Source organism: Nannobrachium achirus (genome assembly GCF_963921795.1).
Source record: "Nannobrachium achirus genome assembly, chromosome: 1".
In the NCBI taxonomy this organism is placed as follows: Eukaryota; Metazoa; Chordata; class Actinopteri; order Myctophiformes; family Myctophidae; genus Nannobrachium; species Nannobrachium achirus.
The window spans coordinates 33,974,071-33,988,004 of record NC_137810.1 but is presented as its reverse complement, the minus strand read 5'-3'; the positions used below and the strand labels follow the sequence as shown (position 1 = coordinate 33,988,004).

Here is a 13,934-nt window from a genome sequence, read left to right as displayed (position 1 = left end):
TGTGAAAATTGACATTTATTGTTGAATTATTTTTCCAAACAACTTTCTCTCCATTGATTTATATGGATTCAAAAAGCTCCAGACTTTGGGCTTGAGCTGGCCAGCTGGGCCAACAGGTGTATACTGGGATGATGGTTGTTAAATAATTAATTAAAGTTAAATAAGTATGGATATATATAAATCCATAATTAAAATAAGACAAAGAGACCAAAGGACGTATATCTTAGATTGCTGTATTTGAGAGGAGTCAGACAGAGGAGACAAACAGTGAGCTACCATAGCGGCAGCTTGATAATTCTCTCTCTCCCAAAATGGAAGTTTAACATGTATATAAAGAGTACAGTTATGACAGTATAAGATCGTGGGATTTATGGATTGGTTCCCAGATCATAACAAGGAAGTCAGTGACATTATAACAGTAGAAGTCGTGGGACTCATTGATTTGTTCCCAGATCATAACAAGGAAGTCAGTGAGTGGTAATTTTCCACTAGTGACATACAGTATATCATGATTTCGTAGCCAGGGCAACCAAAGTTACTATGACCTGCAATCTATTTAGCCTGAACCTACAGTATCCGACCAAAATGTGGTCTATACCGTAAGTTCAGTTCATAATATATATTATATGGTCATATGAGCCTCATACACAAATCATGAATTATGTATCATAATTCTTATCTTATCAATGGTATACTGACTGTATGTACTGATGTACTCAAGCATCTAGGCCTATTAAAACACATGCCCACCAGTTCTTGTGTAAATTCTATATCTATTACAGTAGCCTTAAGGCCTCTCCATACTTCGACCGAAATGTTCGGTGAGTTGTGTTTTCCAACGTGCAAATTTCAGAACTCTCGTTCGGTCCAATGCTTTTCAGAAGTCCCGAGGGATATAATTTTATGGTAGAAAAGGACCTTTTGAGCGAAAACTGCGGTTTCGGTCGAAGTATGGAGAGGCCTTTAGACCTTCAGCTGAGATTCAGGTTCCCTGTTTTCCCATCTTTCTGCCCAAAACCCAAGGCCAAATATTTGTGGAATGTGCAGGCTTAGTCCATGGACATGTCAATCTGTATCATCATGTCAAAACTAATCATTAGGCTATCTTGACTAACAAAGCTGTAACGCCCTTGAGACTAATTAGGCTACATCCGCTCATAAGTCGTTCGAGGTTAGTTTTTAGTAATGAAGACATGTGCCCAAAGGAAGAATTCTTTTTATTTGACCTCGGGTAATGTTATAAAATCTAAAATATGCAGACCTAATTTATAAGTGTATTAAACAGGGTGATATGGACAAAAATATAATATCACAATATTTCTGACAGTGACTAAAGGCCTCTCCATACTTCGACCGAAACCGCAGTTTTCGCTCAAAAGGTCCTTTTCTACCATAAAATTATATCCCTCGGGACTTCTGAAAAGCATTGGACCGAACGAGAGTTCTGAAATTTGCACGTCGGAAAACACAACTCACCGAACATTTCGGTCGAAGTATGGAGAGGCCTTAAGTAGGCTATACCTCAACATCGATCGTGATATTAATATCACAAATAGTGGAAAAAACTCGATATCAGATTTAGATGTTCACGTGTGCAATGTGAGCTTGTAGATCTGCTATTTTCACTATTTTTGGAAAAGACAACAGTTCTGACATAAATATGAGAAAGTCTCATCACAAAATCTATATCATATTGCTATATTAATTGCCATAGATTATATGTCAAATTAACCTTTCCTTTGATTGTCAATAACGAACTAAATAATGGTCCAATCCATGGTCCTTGATATGAAAGAGGTTGAAAGTGAAAACCAACAGAAACATGCAATCATCATCATCATCATCGGTGATCCACTGCTACAGTCTGGCGAGTACGACTGTGCGAAAGCAACAAACAAGGAAGTGTCATGTTATAATCTTCTACTCCATGATTCGGAGCAGCACCCAGAATAACAATATATTTGTTCATCTGTACAGTTAGTTATAAGAAGAAAATGCCCGAATTACTGACTGAAAGGTGAGAGAAGAACAAATAGTGTATGTTTGATCAAGATTCTAGTCATTGTGGCTGAGAGGTCATTCTTCCTGTCGGTCGGCGTATGAAGGCAGAACATGATGCACAGGTCAAGCTGTACATCATCCCTTAAAATTAAATGTTGCTGCAGGCTTGTGAATTGTAAACCATAACTCTATCTGTTGTGTCGCCGGCCGGATCGCTTAATATGTGTAACAAGGCTAGTTTAACACTATAGCCATTTTCGGGACCCTGTTTACCCATTTTTTTACCCTCATTTGGGACGGCAGTATTCCAATTTCCCAAATACAAAAAAGGTAAACAGGGTCCCGAGAGGAGCTCGTCTAACACCTGGATGCCAACTACATTAACCCATTGCATTCAAGTCAAATTGATTGATTGATTGATTGAATACTTTATTAACAGTTTGCACAGACGGGTACAAGTACAGTACAAGACAAGGTATGCTAAAAAGATTTTCCCAAGAAAGCCAACAGCTTGTTTCCATTGGGGTCCTCCTGTGTACTCAATTCATCCATCTCTAAGACTCAAAAGTGGGTTTCTTCTACAGTGAGGGAGCACCACTGTATCTCGTTGTTGTTGTGCAAGGATGCCATGCTGGTACCTTGTAATGAACACTGGTGAGTCAGTTTGGTGACCACCACTTAAACACGGAATGCAAAATCCATCATGTAACTCCACTTTTAGGACTGGTTCGGTTCGGGATCACAACATCTCAGCAGCACCGAACAGCCGAATTAATGACAGTACCCGCCCCCCTAAAAGTGTTGCATTGTTGTCTGTGTCACATCAGAGAATGTGAAATTCAAGTACAGTGACTGGGGCAGGTGGTGATGCATCCGTGCGATAAACACGAATTCAAACACCCATATAAATATACTGTGCAATTAATCATAAACATGCTTGATCAGTAAGACAGGACTTCAATGCCCGCTGTGGGCGGCAGTGGAACGGAAGGTTCCCAGTTCGAACCCGGCCCCCCCTTGAGTTAGTGTTGAAGTGTCAGCAAGACATAACAAATACAGTCCATTTACCATTTAACATAGTTAAGAGTGGTTATTTGTGGATGTACTGTATGAGTAAATGCATTTCACAGCATTTTTCCTTTAGGATCTTTCTGATATGACTCATCCTATCTTTGACAGGCAGAGAATTGGAGCAGTTAACACCAGTGCAACTGATGGACTGGAGGGATTCAAGGCACATGCTGTGTTCCAAGAGATCAATAAGAAGCTTCAGGAGGTGATGACATTCACACCCTAAGAATATATTCAAACAAATTCCAAACGTATGTGGTCATTCAGTGTGGGCTACCAAGAGTTAGTGCCTGATGGCACAGAGCAGTCTTGTGGTTGTCCTTGTAGAAAAATGTAAATCTCATCCATACGTATTGGGGCTATCATTTAGGTCTGAGAATCAGCTGAGACATACAGTTAGTTGGTGAGTGTAAATTGAAAATAGTTAGTGTGGTTGCCCGTGCAGGACAAACCACACTATAGTACTTGTCCGACTTTATTCTATCCATCCATCCATCTTTCTTTCTTTCTTTCCCCCATAGATAAACTTTATTTTGCCGCGCTACTCCTCCCACAGCTTTAGTGGCACGCACTTGGGTCATAAGTCAAATCAACCGGCTTCATCGGGAATCGATGACTACTTGCATTTTGCTAAGAGATACGTTATGTTAGATTTATATATACATTTATTCATGAATTAATTTTCTCCATTTACTTTAATTAAAAATTAAACTTTTCCCAAATATGGAAATGACTGACATCATAGACCACTTGAGACTGACACAGTATGTCCATATACAGTATGGGCATTCCAAGAGATGGGCTTAATATTGATGACATCATGGATCTCCATACATGGGCATAAAAGGGACAAGGACGGAATGGTTAGCAGTAGCATTGCTCGAATAGGGACAAGGACTGACAAATACAGTACAGAGATATTTACAAGGCAACCACGTTTGCAATTTCCAATTGTTCTCAATGAAACTGTTCACACAAAGGTCTGTGAATTATTAAGTAATAAATGGGAAATGATTTCTGTAAAGAGATGTGGCAAATGAATATATGGGATTCGTAACAAAAGATTTCATTCTTTCATAGCCAGTCAAAATTTGTGTCATTTGGTAGATTTAGAATTTCAGGAAAACATAGAAAGAGAGACACACTTTTACAGTGATGTTGCTTGGTTTTCAATGTAATGGGTCCCGGGACCCACAGGTGGCCATTCAAATGGGTCCCAGAATTATTTTATGGGTCCCGCGACGACACACGCTTTATGTATCAACGGCGAAAAAAAATCTAAAAGGAATTTAATTTAAACAAATAGTGGCAAATAGCTACTTGTATGTAGTTAATAAAGGACAGAAGCATGGATTTACAAGACAATCTCAATCATCTCATCAATAATGCCAGAACGCGCAGCTGTGGAGACTCCACCACATGCAGCTCAGCTGGTGCAGTGAAACGACTGATAGCAGGAAGGATAGTGTCAGGGACTCAGGATGCCGGGCTAGTAGCATCACTGCTTTTATTTTGCAACCAACTTATTCTTGTATTAACTTTTGTCTATTTTTGCTAATACCTGACTGTTGTAAACAACCATTCACTATGTTGTTCAGATGATTTCAAACCAACAAAAGCAGCTATCCCCCTTGGGATAATAAAGGTATCTATCTATCTATCTATCTATTAGAGGAGACCTTGGACATAATGTTAGTATTATTCTATTATTTGATAGCATGGCGGTAACCATTGGTAACCGCTTTCAAAAGAAAATGACTAATATCTGTAGTAGTGGTAGATCAGGTAGAACCTTGGAACCGCAATTTCATTAAAGCATAACATTGCAGTTCCACTTGAACTTGTTTACAATCCAATTATTACATTTACCTTGATACATATTCATGTATCAACTCAACAACTGTTGTTTTGCACATGTTGTTGTTGTTTCTTCCAACATGGAAGATAAATAGGCATTCTAAAGCCTGAGCTACTGGTTGTGCGCCATGTCACGCACAGATCTTCAAACTCACAAGCTTTGTAAGCGATCCATTGAGCTTGTGGATCAGCAATGTTCGTTTTGCTACACTGACACAGTTTATTTTGTATGATTGTGATTGAATCGGTTAAACGTTTCACTGTGAAATGTGAATATTATGTTTGCCAGCAGCAGATAGTCTCACCTCAATTATAGAATATTTATTATATATAGGCTGAACAGTGCTGTTGTCAGTTATAAGCCAGTTAGTCGGTAACACTTTACAATAATGACCTGTTATAAATCATTTATAAACATTTATAAGCAGTTTGTAGATGAGTAATAAACATGAACAAACTGTTTATTGACATTTTGTAAATGTTTACCTAAACATTTATAACTGTTTTAAACATCATTTACATGTTATTAGTAAGGTATTAGTAAGTAGTAAACTAAGCATGAATAAACCATTTATATACATTTGTAAATGTTTACTAAATCATTTGTAACCAATGCTAAAAATCACCAATCCTCATGTGTAGGAATGCATTTACAAATGTCTGTTAAGGTGACCTCCATGTTTGTTCATGTTTAATATATGCTTTGTAGATGTTATCAAGAGCCCTAATGTAAAGTGAAGACTCACGGTCGCAAGTTACTATGAAAACCTCCACCGGCTGTCTGTCTGTCTGTCCGTCACGCCATGTCACATCACGTCACGTCACGTCACGTCACGTCATGTCACGTCACACTTTTGGCCTTACTCTTATCTCCGGCACTGTTGCCCCTATCCATGCCAAACTTTGCACACACTCCTTGGCTGCCAAACCACAACCTCCGCCCCTGATTTCTCATTATGTCCCTTCTTCTAGCGCCACCATGAGGTTGCTTATCTCCCAATTAGGGAGTCTTACTGATTATTTACATCTGTCTGTTAATGTGGCCTCCTTGTTTGTTCATGGTTATGCTTTGTAAATCATTTTACTTTAATAATTAATAAGTGCAGATAATGCATATCTAAACAAATATGTTGTATTAACTGCACAGAATAGCACACAATGCCAATTTTCGTTTTGGTAGAAGTCTGAAGTGTGTAAGGCTCTACTATATTTATAATCTTTGGAACAGGATGGCGAGCAGTTTGTGAAAAAGATCGGAGGGGTTTTCGCCTTCAAAGTGAAGGATGGACCGAACGGAGGGGAGGCCACTTGGTTTGTGGATGTGAAGAACGGCAATGGTTGCGTTCACAATGACACAGGTGAGGAGAGAGCACAAGACCAAGTAAACAGTGTAGTAGCACCCGATGTGCTGGTTGATGCCTTGCATGGTTTCTTCCACCATGTGTGAATGGGTGAATGTAAATCTATGTAAAGCGCTTTGCAATAAAGCGATATATAAATGCACCATTTACGATTTATTTAGATTGCACCCATTTTAATGGGTGCCGTCCGACCGAAAGGCCGCAAGCGTGGCTTGTGTCCCATATGACCTGGGGGTGTACAGTTCCGAGTGGCAGTTCGATTCATTGGACCAACAGTTTCCGAGAACCGAAAAAAACACAAATATCTATATCTATCTGTTTGCAAGGGTTGCACCCATAACCATAAGGGTTCATTTGGTTTCTAAAAATACAGTATTAATGTAATAACTGTGTGAAAATTACAATGAAAGTCTGATTATTGTGCTTCTGTTCTGAAATTGTATTTGTTTGTGAAATTTGTGGAAGGAAATGTGTGTCTCAAGGCTGTTGAAATGACAGCTCAGAATTTAAAACCCGCAGAACGTTAATCATGACAGTGGTGCTGTTTTTCTCTCCCTCACAGCCAAGAAAGCAGACTGCACCATATCAATGTCAGATGCAGACTTGTTGTCCTTGATGACAGGAAAGATGAACCCACAGACTGTGAGTACCATTGAGTGAACACAAAAACAAAAATATATACTGTACATAAGGTGTGTAGCACGTCTTCGGCTCTTGCCTTGATGAAGGCCAGTGTTGGCCAAAATATTCTAATGATGAACTGGCCAAGAAACAAGTGCTCAGGGGGCATTGATATTCAACCTGCGGCCCACGAGCCACATCTGGCAGTTAGCAGACGCTCTTAATCCAGAGTGCTTTACAGTAAGAAAGTTAAACATGAGGTAATACATCAAATGCATAGACATGGTAATCTAGGATAGGTAAACCCAGAATCTATTCTCATCACGTATCAACCAATTAGTTCTGTGTGTAATTTCATCCATCATGCCATCCATTTATGACTTTTGAGTGGCTGCTATTCATAACACCAAAGAAATAATTCTCCTTCTGCATCCATTAGCTAGTTTTGAGTGGATTTTGTCCATCTTCTACATCTTTAATCCACTTGTAGGTTTTATACAGTATGATTCATTCATCCATAATTGCGTCGTGGGCTGAATGATGGTCTAACTCTCAAGCCGTGTTGAGTAACGTTACTTTTAAAAATAACTTTACGTTACAAGATTACCTTCTGAGAAAAGTGACTTGTTAGATTATTTGTGCAGCCCACCCTAGTAACCACTAGTGTTGTGGCACTGTGTTGGGCTTTACCACGGCTAATTTGCATTGACGTTCTCCTCCAATAAATCTGAAAATAATGTGAATACTTCCATGACCGTAGCCTACTAAAGGGCAGCATCTCTGTCTTCTTTTAATCTCTGCCATGTCGCACATTGTAACGCTTTTACCCCCAACATTGCTCTCATGGTTCTTGAAACACACCATAAGAGCGTGTGCTTTTATCAGCCGGATGCTCAAAAACATAAAAACAAAGGGGAAAAAAGGAGAAAACGAACATGTTAACACTTTCACCTTGCCAGCCAGCCTGCCTCCACCACTACTTGTCTCTCAAAGACTCTTCCATGCCAGGGATCTGTGCATGCACAGAACACACAGAAATGTCTACCTATTTTCTCAATATCCAAATCAAAGCCTGTGCATTATAAAGGAAAGGCACATAAATTATCATTTCAAACATCAAAAGGCATAAATGCAATATGAAGCCGGACTTAATAAGTTACCATAATGGACATAATATGGTCATTGTCCCCGCGCATCACCGTGGAGGTTGTGGTTTAGAATCCACCGTGGCGCATCCTGCTTTGTCGGCCATCTGTGTGAACACAATTGGCTGGATAACTGGCTACTCTAAAGTAGCAAAAGAAATAACAAGGACAAGGACCGCACTGCCTTTTTTCATGAAACCCTATGAGAAATTACCACAAGGCAACTGCATAGTGTCTGCTTTTTTGTGGTCAAGCAGAGCACTTTTTAAAAGTTTAGAATAGTTTATCATTTTCTGAAATGTGCTTTGAACGTCAGCCCTCGTGGATAGACTTGGAAGGCGTGTTAGTGATTTGATGCAATGTGTTTGGCAAACAAAAACAAAGCCAAAAAACAGTTGCGTATGTTTTCCGTTCTTAGTACTTTTCAATGTGATGGGGGACGGTGGGAGATGGTCTTATTTATTCCTTCTGAGAACAGCATAAAGGCCCTTTTCCACTGGCAGCGATAACGATGACGATAGCCATAAAATATCACAGCGATAATTAAGCCTTCACATTGATGTCCGATAAAGTCCGATAAAGTTATCAGACATCAATGTGAAGAGGCGCCAATTAACAGCCGCTCGCGCAGAGCGCACCGGCTCGGGCTGTTTGTCAGAGACCCAGTTCCATATCACTGTGATCTTAACCACATCGTTGTTGATCCTAACGATGTAGTTGTCAGCTATCGTTGTCTGTATCGGTGTTGAGTGGATGCTGCCGATCCACTTCAATTGAAAACGCACTTTTTTAAATCGTTATCATCATCGTTATCGCTGCCAGTGGAAAAGGGCCTTAAAGTTTCCTTGTTCTGAGGAAACTTAATGGCGAGTAAACGCCAGGCGATATTTCACAAAGAGGACCACAACAATCCAGCTCTTGCCTCCCACGAGCGCATGCACGAAAGAGCCTGCGCACGATAATTTCATGGGTTTCTACATGGGTCTCCAAAATCTGTGTGATGGGACCTCTTTCTTGTATTTACATTAACCACTTGTCTTGAACCCTAATATCCCCATATTCTGAGGAGGGCTTTAGAAGAGATAGGGCGGTTTGCACCAACACAACACTACTACTACTAGAGGGAAGAATCCAAATAGCCCAGTGGTTCTCAACTTGTGGGTCGGGACCCCCAGGGGGTCCCCAAATAATTTTTTGGGGGTCGCCATGATTAACTTAATGTGCAACATTGTTTTCTCACACAACAGTAAACAAACCAACAAAGTTTAAGTGTATATCTGCACATTTCTAAAGTGACAATTTAAGGACTTTTTAATAGCTCTAAAATTACAAATTAAACATTGGCCAAATTGTCAAGTATAATAGAGGCAGGCATTGTGAAAATAGCAGATCTACATGCTCACATGTAGCCTATCTGCTATTTTCACAGTAGAACTGTTTATACAAAATGTTGTCTGAACTCTTAGTGCTCGTATAGGTTAGGGGGTCCCCAGTTAAAATATGATTATGTTGGGCGCAGCTTGAAAAGGTTGAGAACCACTGAAGTAGCATTTAAAACAGAGTTTTAAATGTTTGATAAATACACTGATCACAGTGCTGTCAAACAGGTCTATGGAGCTATCTATGACATCTATTAGGATTTCATTTGCAACACAATTTTGATACAATATGTAGTGGGGGTCCTGCTTTATCTCCCTCAGCTAAGGGGTCCTTGACTTGAAAACATCTTCTTGCCTGCAGTGCCTGCCTGGCAAACAGCCAGTAGCCACAAATCACAATAGAAATGATTGCCCATGATATTTCATCAGCTGCTATAGTAACAACAACAACAACAACAATAATTATAATAATTATAATTAATTAAAAATATGTTTTTAAATGGGACGTTGTTTTTTTCTGGAGCCCTGCAGCATTGTTCACTGTTCAGCCTGTAGGTTAGCTGCACTTGATCAACCATTCCAGCCCAAGGACCTCAGGTAAAAAGGAAACCGTAGAAACCCGGGTAAAACATGGAACCCCCCCCCCCCCCAAGCCCCCCCCCCCCCCCCCCCCCCCCTCAACAAATTTCTATTTTATACTAGAAAATATTAACATCAGTGACCTCTCCTTGGATGAATGTGTTCCTGTACCGTGCAGTTCGGCAGTGTGTGGGCGTATTATTTTATTAAAGTGCACTTGTCTGCCTAGCCTACAAGCTTTTACTCTAGGTGTGAGAAAGTTCTCTTCAACAAACCTATACAATAGACAAAACAAAAATAGACTAAACTAGACTACTAGAAAATATCAGAAAATGCAGATTTACCCATTGCGGCAATTTTAACTAAACTTAAACCTTTTGCTTATAAGGGAATAGGGATCAACTATTAATTGATTAATACATAATCTGTAATTATTTTAATAATAGATTAAATAGATTAGTTCGATTAACTGTTGCGCCCCTACACATCGTTGCTGTCGAGCAGAAACTGCTTATCTCCATATTTTAACTGTTTGTGTCTTTTCATAAATGAATGCCCTACTACAGCATCACACAAAAGCATCAAAAGTGGCAGATACATACGCTCATTTTGAGCTTGCAGATCTGCTGTTTTTGAAGAGTAACGTAACAGTTTTGGACATGTGAGCTTTCCACACGACATTGACGATTATGCTTATTACTCCTGCACTGACTTCATCTGCCAGTGTGCCACGCGTGCTTTCCTGCAGCCTCATAAGCCACTGTTGGCCTTGCCCCACTCTCCTCCTCCCTGTGGTCCACTTAATCCTTCACTTTAACTCTTCAAAACCTGCTCCGTGGAGGCCCATGCGCACACAGATGCAACTTCTCCACTCTGCAACTCATTCTGTCAGTGGAGATGCATTCTAATAGGGGTGCAACAGTATGCGTTTATACAAAATAATTGTAATTGATGCAATGCGTTGTGAGATTGTAGATCGGCATTGTTTTTGTATTTTTGTGCAACACTGTTCTGTTGTACAATAAAGTATGAAAGAGGGCTTAAGTCGTTAATCAGACTAATTAGAATTTGTTCTTGTTGATTTACTTCATCAACACTCGCTTCTCAGTGATTCGGTTAATTGAAAAAGTAATGGAAAGTGTAATCGCTAAGAAGATAATCGATAGTTACAGCCCAACATTCTAACAACTAGAACAAACGGGGGCCCCATACTTCATCAAACATGTTCAAGCGTGCACTCTGTTCAGTATATGTGAATTATGTGTGATGATGATGTAGTGTATTTTTGTATGACAAGCCTCCCCTCTGTTATTATTTGCAGGCGTTCTTCCAGGGCAAGCTGAAGATCACAGGAAACATGGGAATGGCCATGAAGCTCCAAAGCCTTCAGCTGCAGCCAGGCAAAGCTAAGCTGTAGAGGAAGGGAGAGATCAGGGCTGGTCGGTGCGCTGTACCGTAGGTGGAGATTACCTCTATGTACTCAATAGGATAAGGTTTCCACGATGCAGACTTAACTCTTAGGCATTTAAACAATAACACTGGTCCTTGATAAGCACTGACTGAGAAGCAATGTACACCCGTGTTCAGTCAGAATCTCCACAGTAACCTCTCTGAACCATTGCAATGGGGAAGGGATGTGGTGTGTCAAGTCTGCGTGTGGAGAAATATATGCATGGATGCAGTGAAGTTTGCTTTAGTCCTCAGATCTCATACCTTCTACTGATCATACTAAGCACATACTGTACTGTACACTCTGTAGTTGAGAGAGGTGTCTTCCATGGTTTGTGGCATTAATTCATTCAGTGATGACTTGTTGCAACTTGGATCTTCAAAATGTTCCTTCATGTTAATGATGTCCACCTGCAGTGTCCATTTTTATGGTTAGCTTTCTTTCTTTCTTTTATTCTGAAAATGTTGCCGTGTTGTAAATGCGTTTCTGTAAGTGAATCATGTCTTGTACCGAAGTCTCAAATGGTCACCAGAAAAGGCAAATCCTGCTGTGATTCTTGGCAAACATGGAGGAGACAACACCTAGAACAGTCAAGTGCCTTATCGTCTCAGATTTGCAGTCTCAGAGGTTATTAGCAAGCCTTGCTTTGCATCATAATAATGTTTTTATTTCCTTTCCCCCAGCACAGCTCATTGCAAATAAATGAGAGACAGAGAATAGAAGAGCCATTTTCACTGTATTGTCAGTCTAAAAAAATAAACTTTCTACTAAATAAACTTGTTTTGCTTTAACATACTTGGCAGGGGGAATTGATCTAGATTTATTTTTTATGGAGCCATAATTCTACCTGGCAGCTACTCTTGATCACTTAGGAGAACTTTGCCAGAACATCTGGCATACTTTCTGGATTTTCTTTTTTTACACTTTTTCCAGACAGAAATAAAAAAAGAAGGCCTGCAAGTTACTTTGACATGTTCCCAGCAGTGGCGTCATTTGTGCATCGCCCTCCAGAAATCGGTCCAGGTTATCTGTTAAACGCCACATATAATAACAGACATCTGCTGTCCCGACCCTATTTAGGAAGAGGATATCTTGACTTCTGGGTGATCAAACATTCATGATGGATTTATGGTCAATGTCAAAGACGGGGAAAGACTGGCCAGACGTCCTAACATGACCCTGTGTTTATTCAGCGTGAACAGTGGTACTGTGTTCACAGGAAACAGAGGCTCACCTCTGGGGTTTGTGAACCATTCCTGCCAGATCGTTGGTGCTGTTATGAAACTCCAGAGGTTACAAAAGGTTCCACACTCCCCACTGCAGCACACGCTGATAACGTCTCTCTTTGATGCAGCACAATGTTTATGGTGCACCTCGCATCGATCAGACCCAAATCATGTCTTTTTGATTTACCAGAATGACGTCCCCACTGTTCAGACTATGTTTCTAACAATACTTTGAGGTTACTGTCATGTCATGTGGCATGACATAGGCCATAATGGCTTTGCGCCCCCTTTAGAGCAACAAAGCAGTGACCTGGTTCCAAACTGCCACGCTGTAGTTTTTCCTTTGTAAGGGGGAAGAGTGTGGCTAAAACACAAATCTGTTAACGAGCCCTGACCCAAATTCCATTGCAGCATTGGCCGAGCCCTTCCAATTCTCCTCTTGGACCAAACACTGCTGCCAGAGTGGAGCTGTTTCATAGGTCACCAGTGACTGGTTATGGGATATTTCAATTGTTTTGTTTAATCTTTTATTTCTGTGCTTTAATTTGCAGAGAGACATTCAAAATGCACATTATAAACGTAGACGTGTAACCAAGAAGTAACTTAAATGAAGATAAAATATAAGCTTTATTTCAAATACATATATTCTCATCTAGAGCACTGTGATGATTACCATAATTATTGTGTGGTCCCAGTGCATTGAAATTATGATGATTATGATGATGATGATGATGATGATGGTTTGTTTTAAAGAAGCATGGTTGCTACTTGCTAGTAGTTTAAGCTGTGCTGTCTCTTCTCAACAAATGTATATAATGGCAGTGGTTTTGATTATGCATAATCATTCTTCCCACAATAAATCTTTGGAAAAACACTACATTCTGTAGGATATTCACATACCTGACCGCAGACTAAAGCCTGTAAAAATCTCAACATATACTCTTGGCATTTGTGGCACCCTCTAGACATTTATGTTGAACTAACAACCTTTAACATCTACATTAAGTTTTATATCAAGCAAACGTTAATGAAGGTATACCAAGTTACCTTTTAGGCCACAACTTCTTTCCACCTTATTGGCCAACATATTTAAAAGGAAATAAGATATCAAAAATCTTTTGACAGGGTTTTACGAGCTTGGCCAATACAATTTTGGAGGACTTGTTAAACATATGTTTAGCAAAATGGCATAACAATTTCCAGGCAGAGCTTGGAGGTCCAATTGGCAAACTTGTTGCGCATAA

The 13,934-nt window shown here is 39.9% G+C and overlaps 1 protein-coding gene across 1 annotated transcript; it reads left to right on the top strand.

Annotated features, from left to right (window-relative positions):
• The first annotated feature begins 1,885 nt into the window (after positions 1–1,885).
• Positions 1,886–13,263, top strand: scp2b (sterol carrier protein 2b). The gene is made up of 5 exons (XM_080733510.1): positions 1,886–2,017; positions 3,181–3,277; positions 6,158–6,287; positions 6,853–6,932; positions 11,336–13,263. Exons 1-5 carry the CDS (start codon positions 1,995–1,997, stop codon positions 11,429–11,431), a joined length of 426 nt encoding a protein of 141 aa, XP_080589636.1. The 5' UTR covers positions 1,886–1,994; the 3' UTR covers positions 11,432–13,263.
• Positions 13,264–13,934: the final 671 nt, after the last annotated feature.

Bases quoted from the DNA above. Each gene is read 5' to 3' on its own strand.
- scp2b (XM_080733510.1), top strand. From the start codon at position 1,995: ATGCCCGAATTACTGACTGAAAG. The intron at 3,278-6,157 runs GTGATGACATTC...TCTTTGGAACAG, and splicing joins TCAATAAGAAGCTTCAGGAG to GATGGCGAGCAGTTTGTGAA. The intron at 6,933-11,335 runs GTGAGTACCATT...TATTATTTGCAG, and splicing joins GAAAGATGAACCCACAGACT to GCGTTCTTCCAGGGCAAGCT.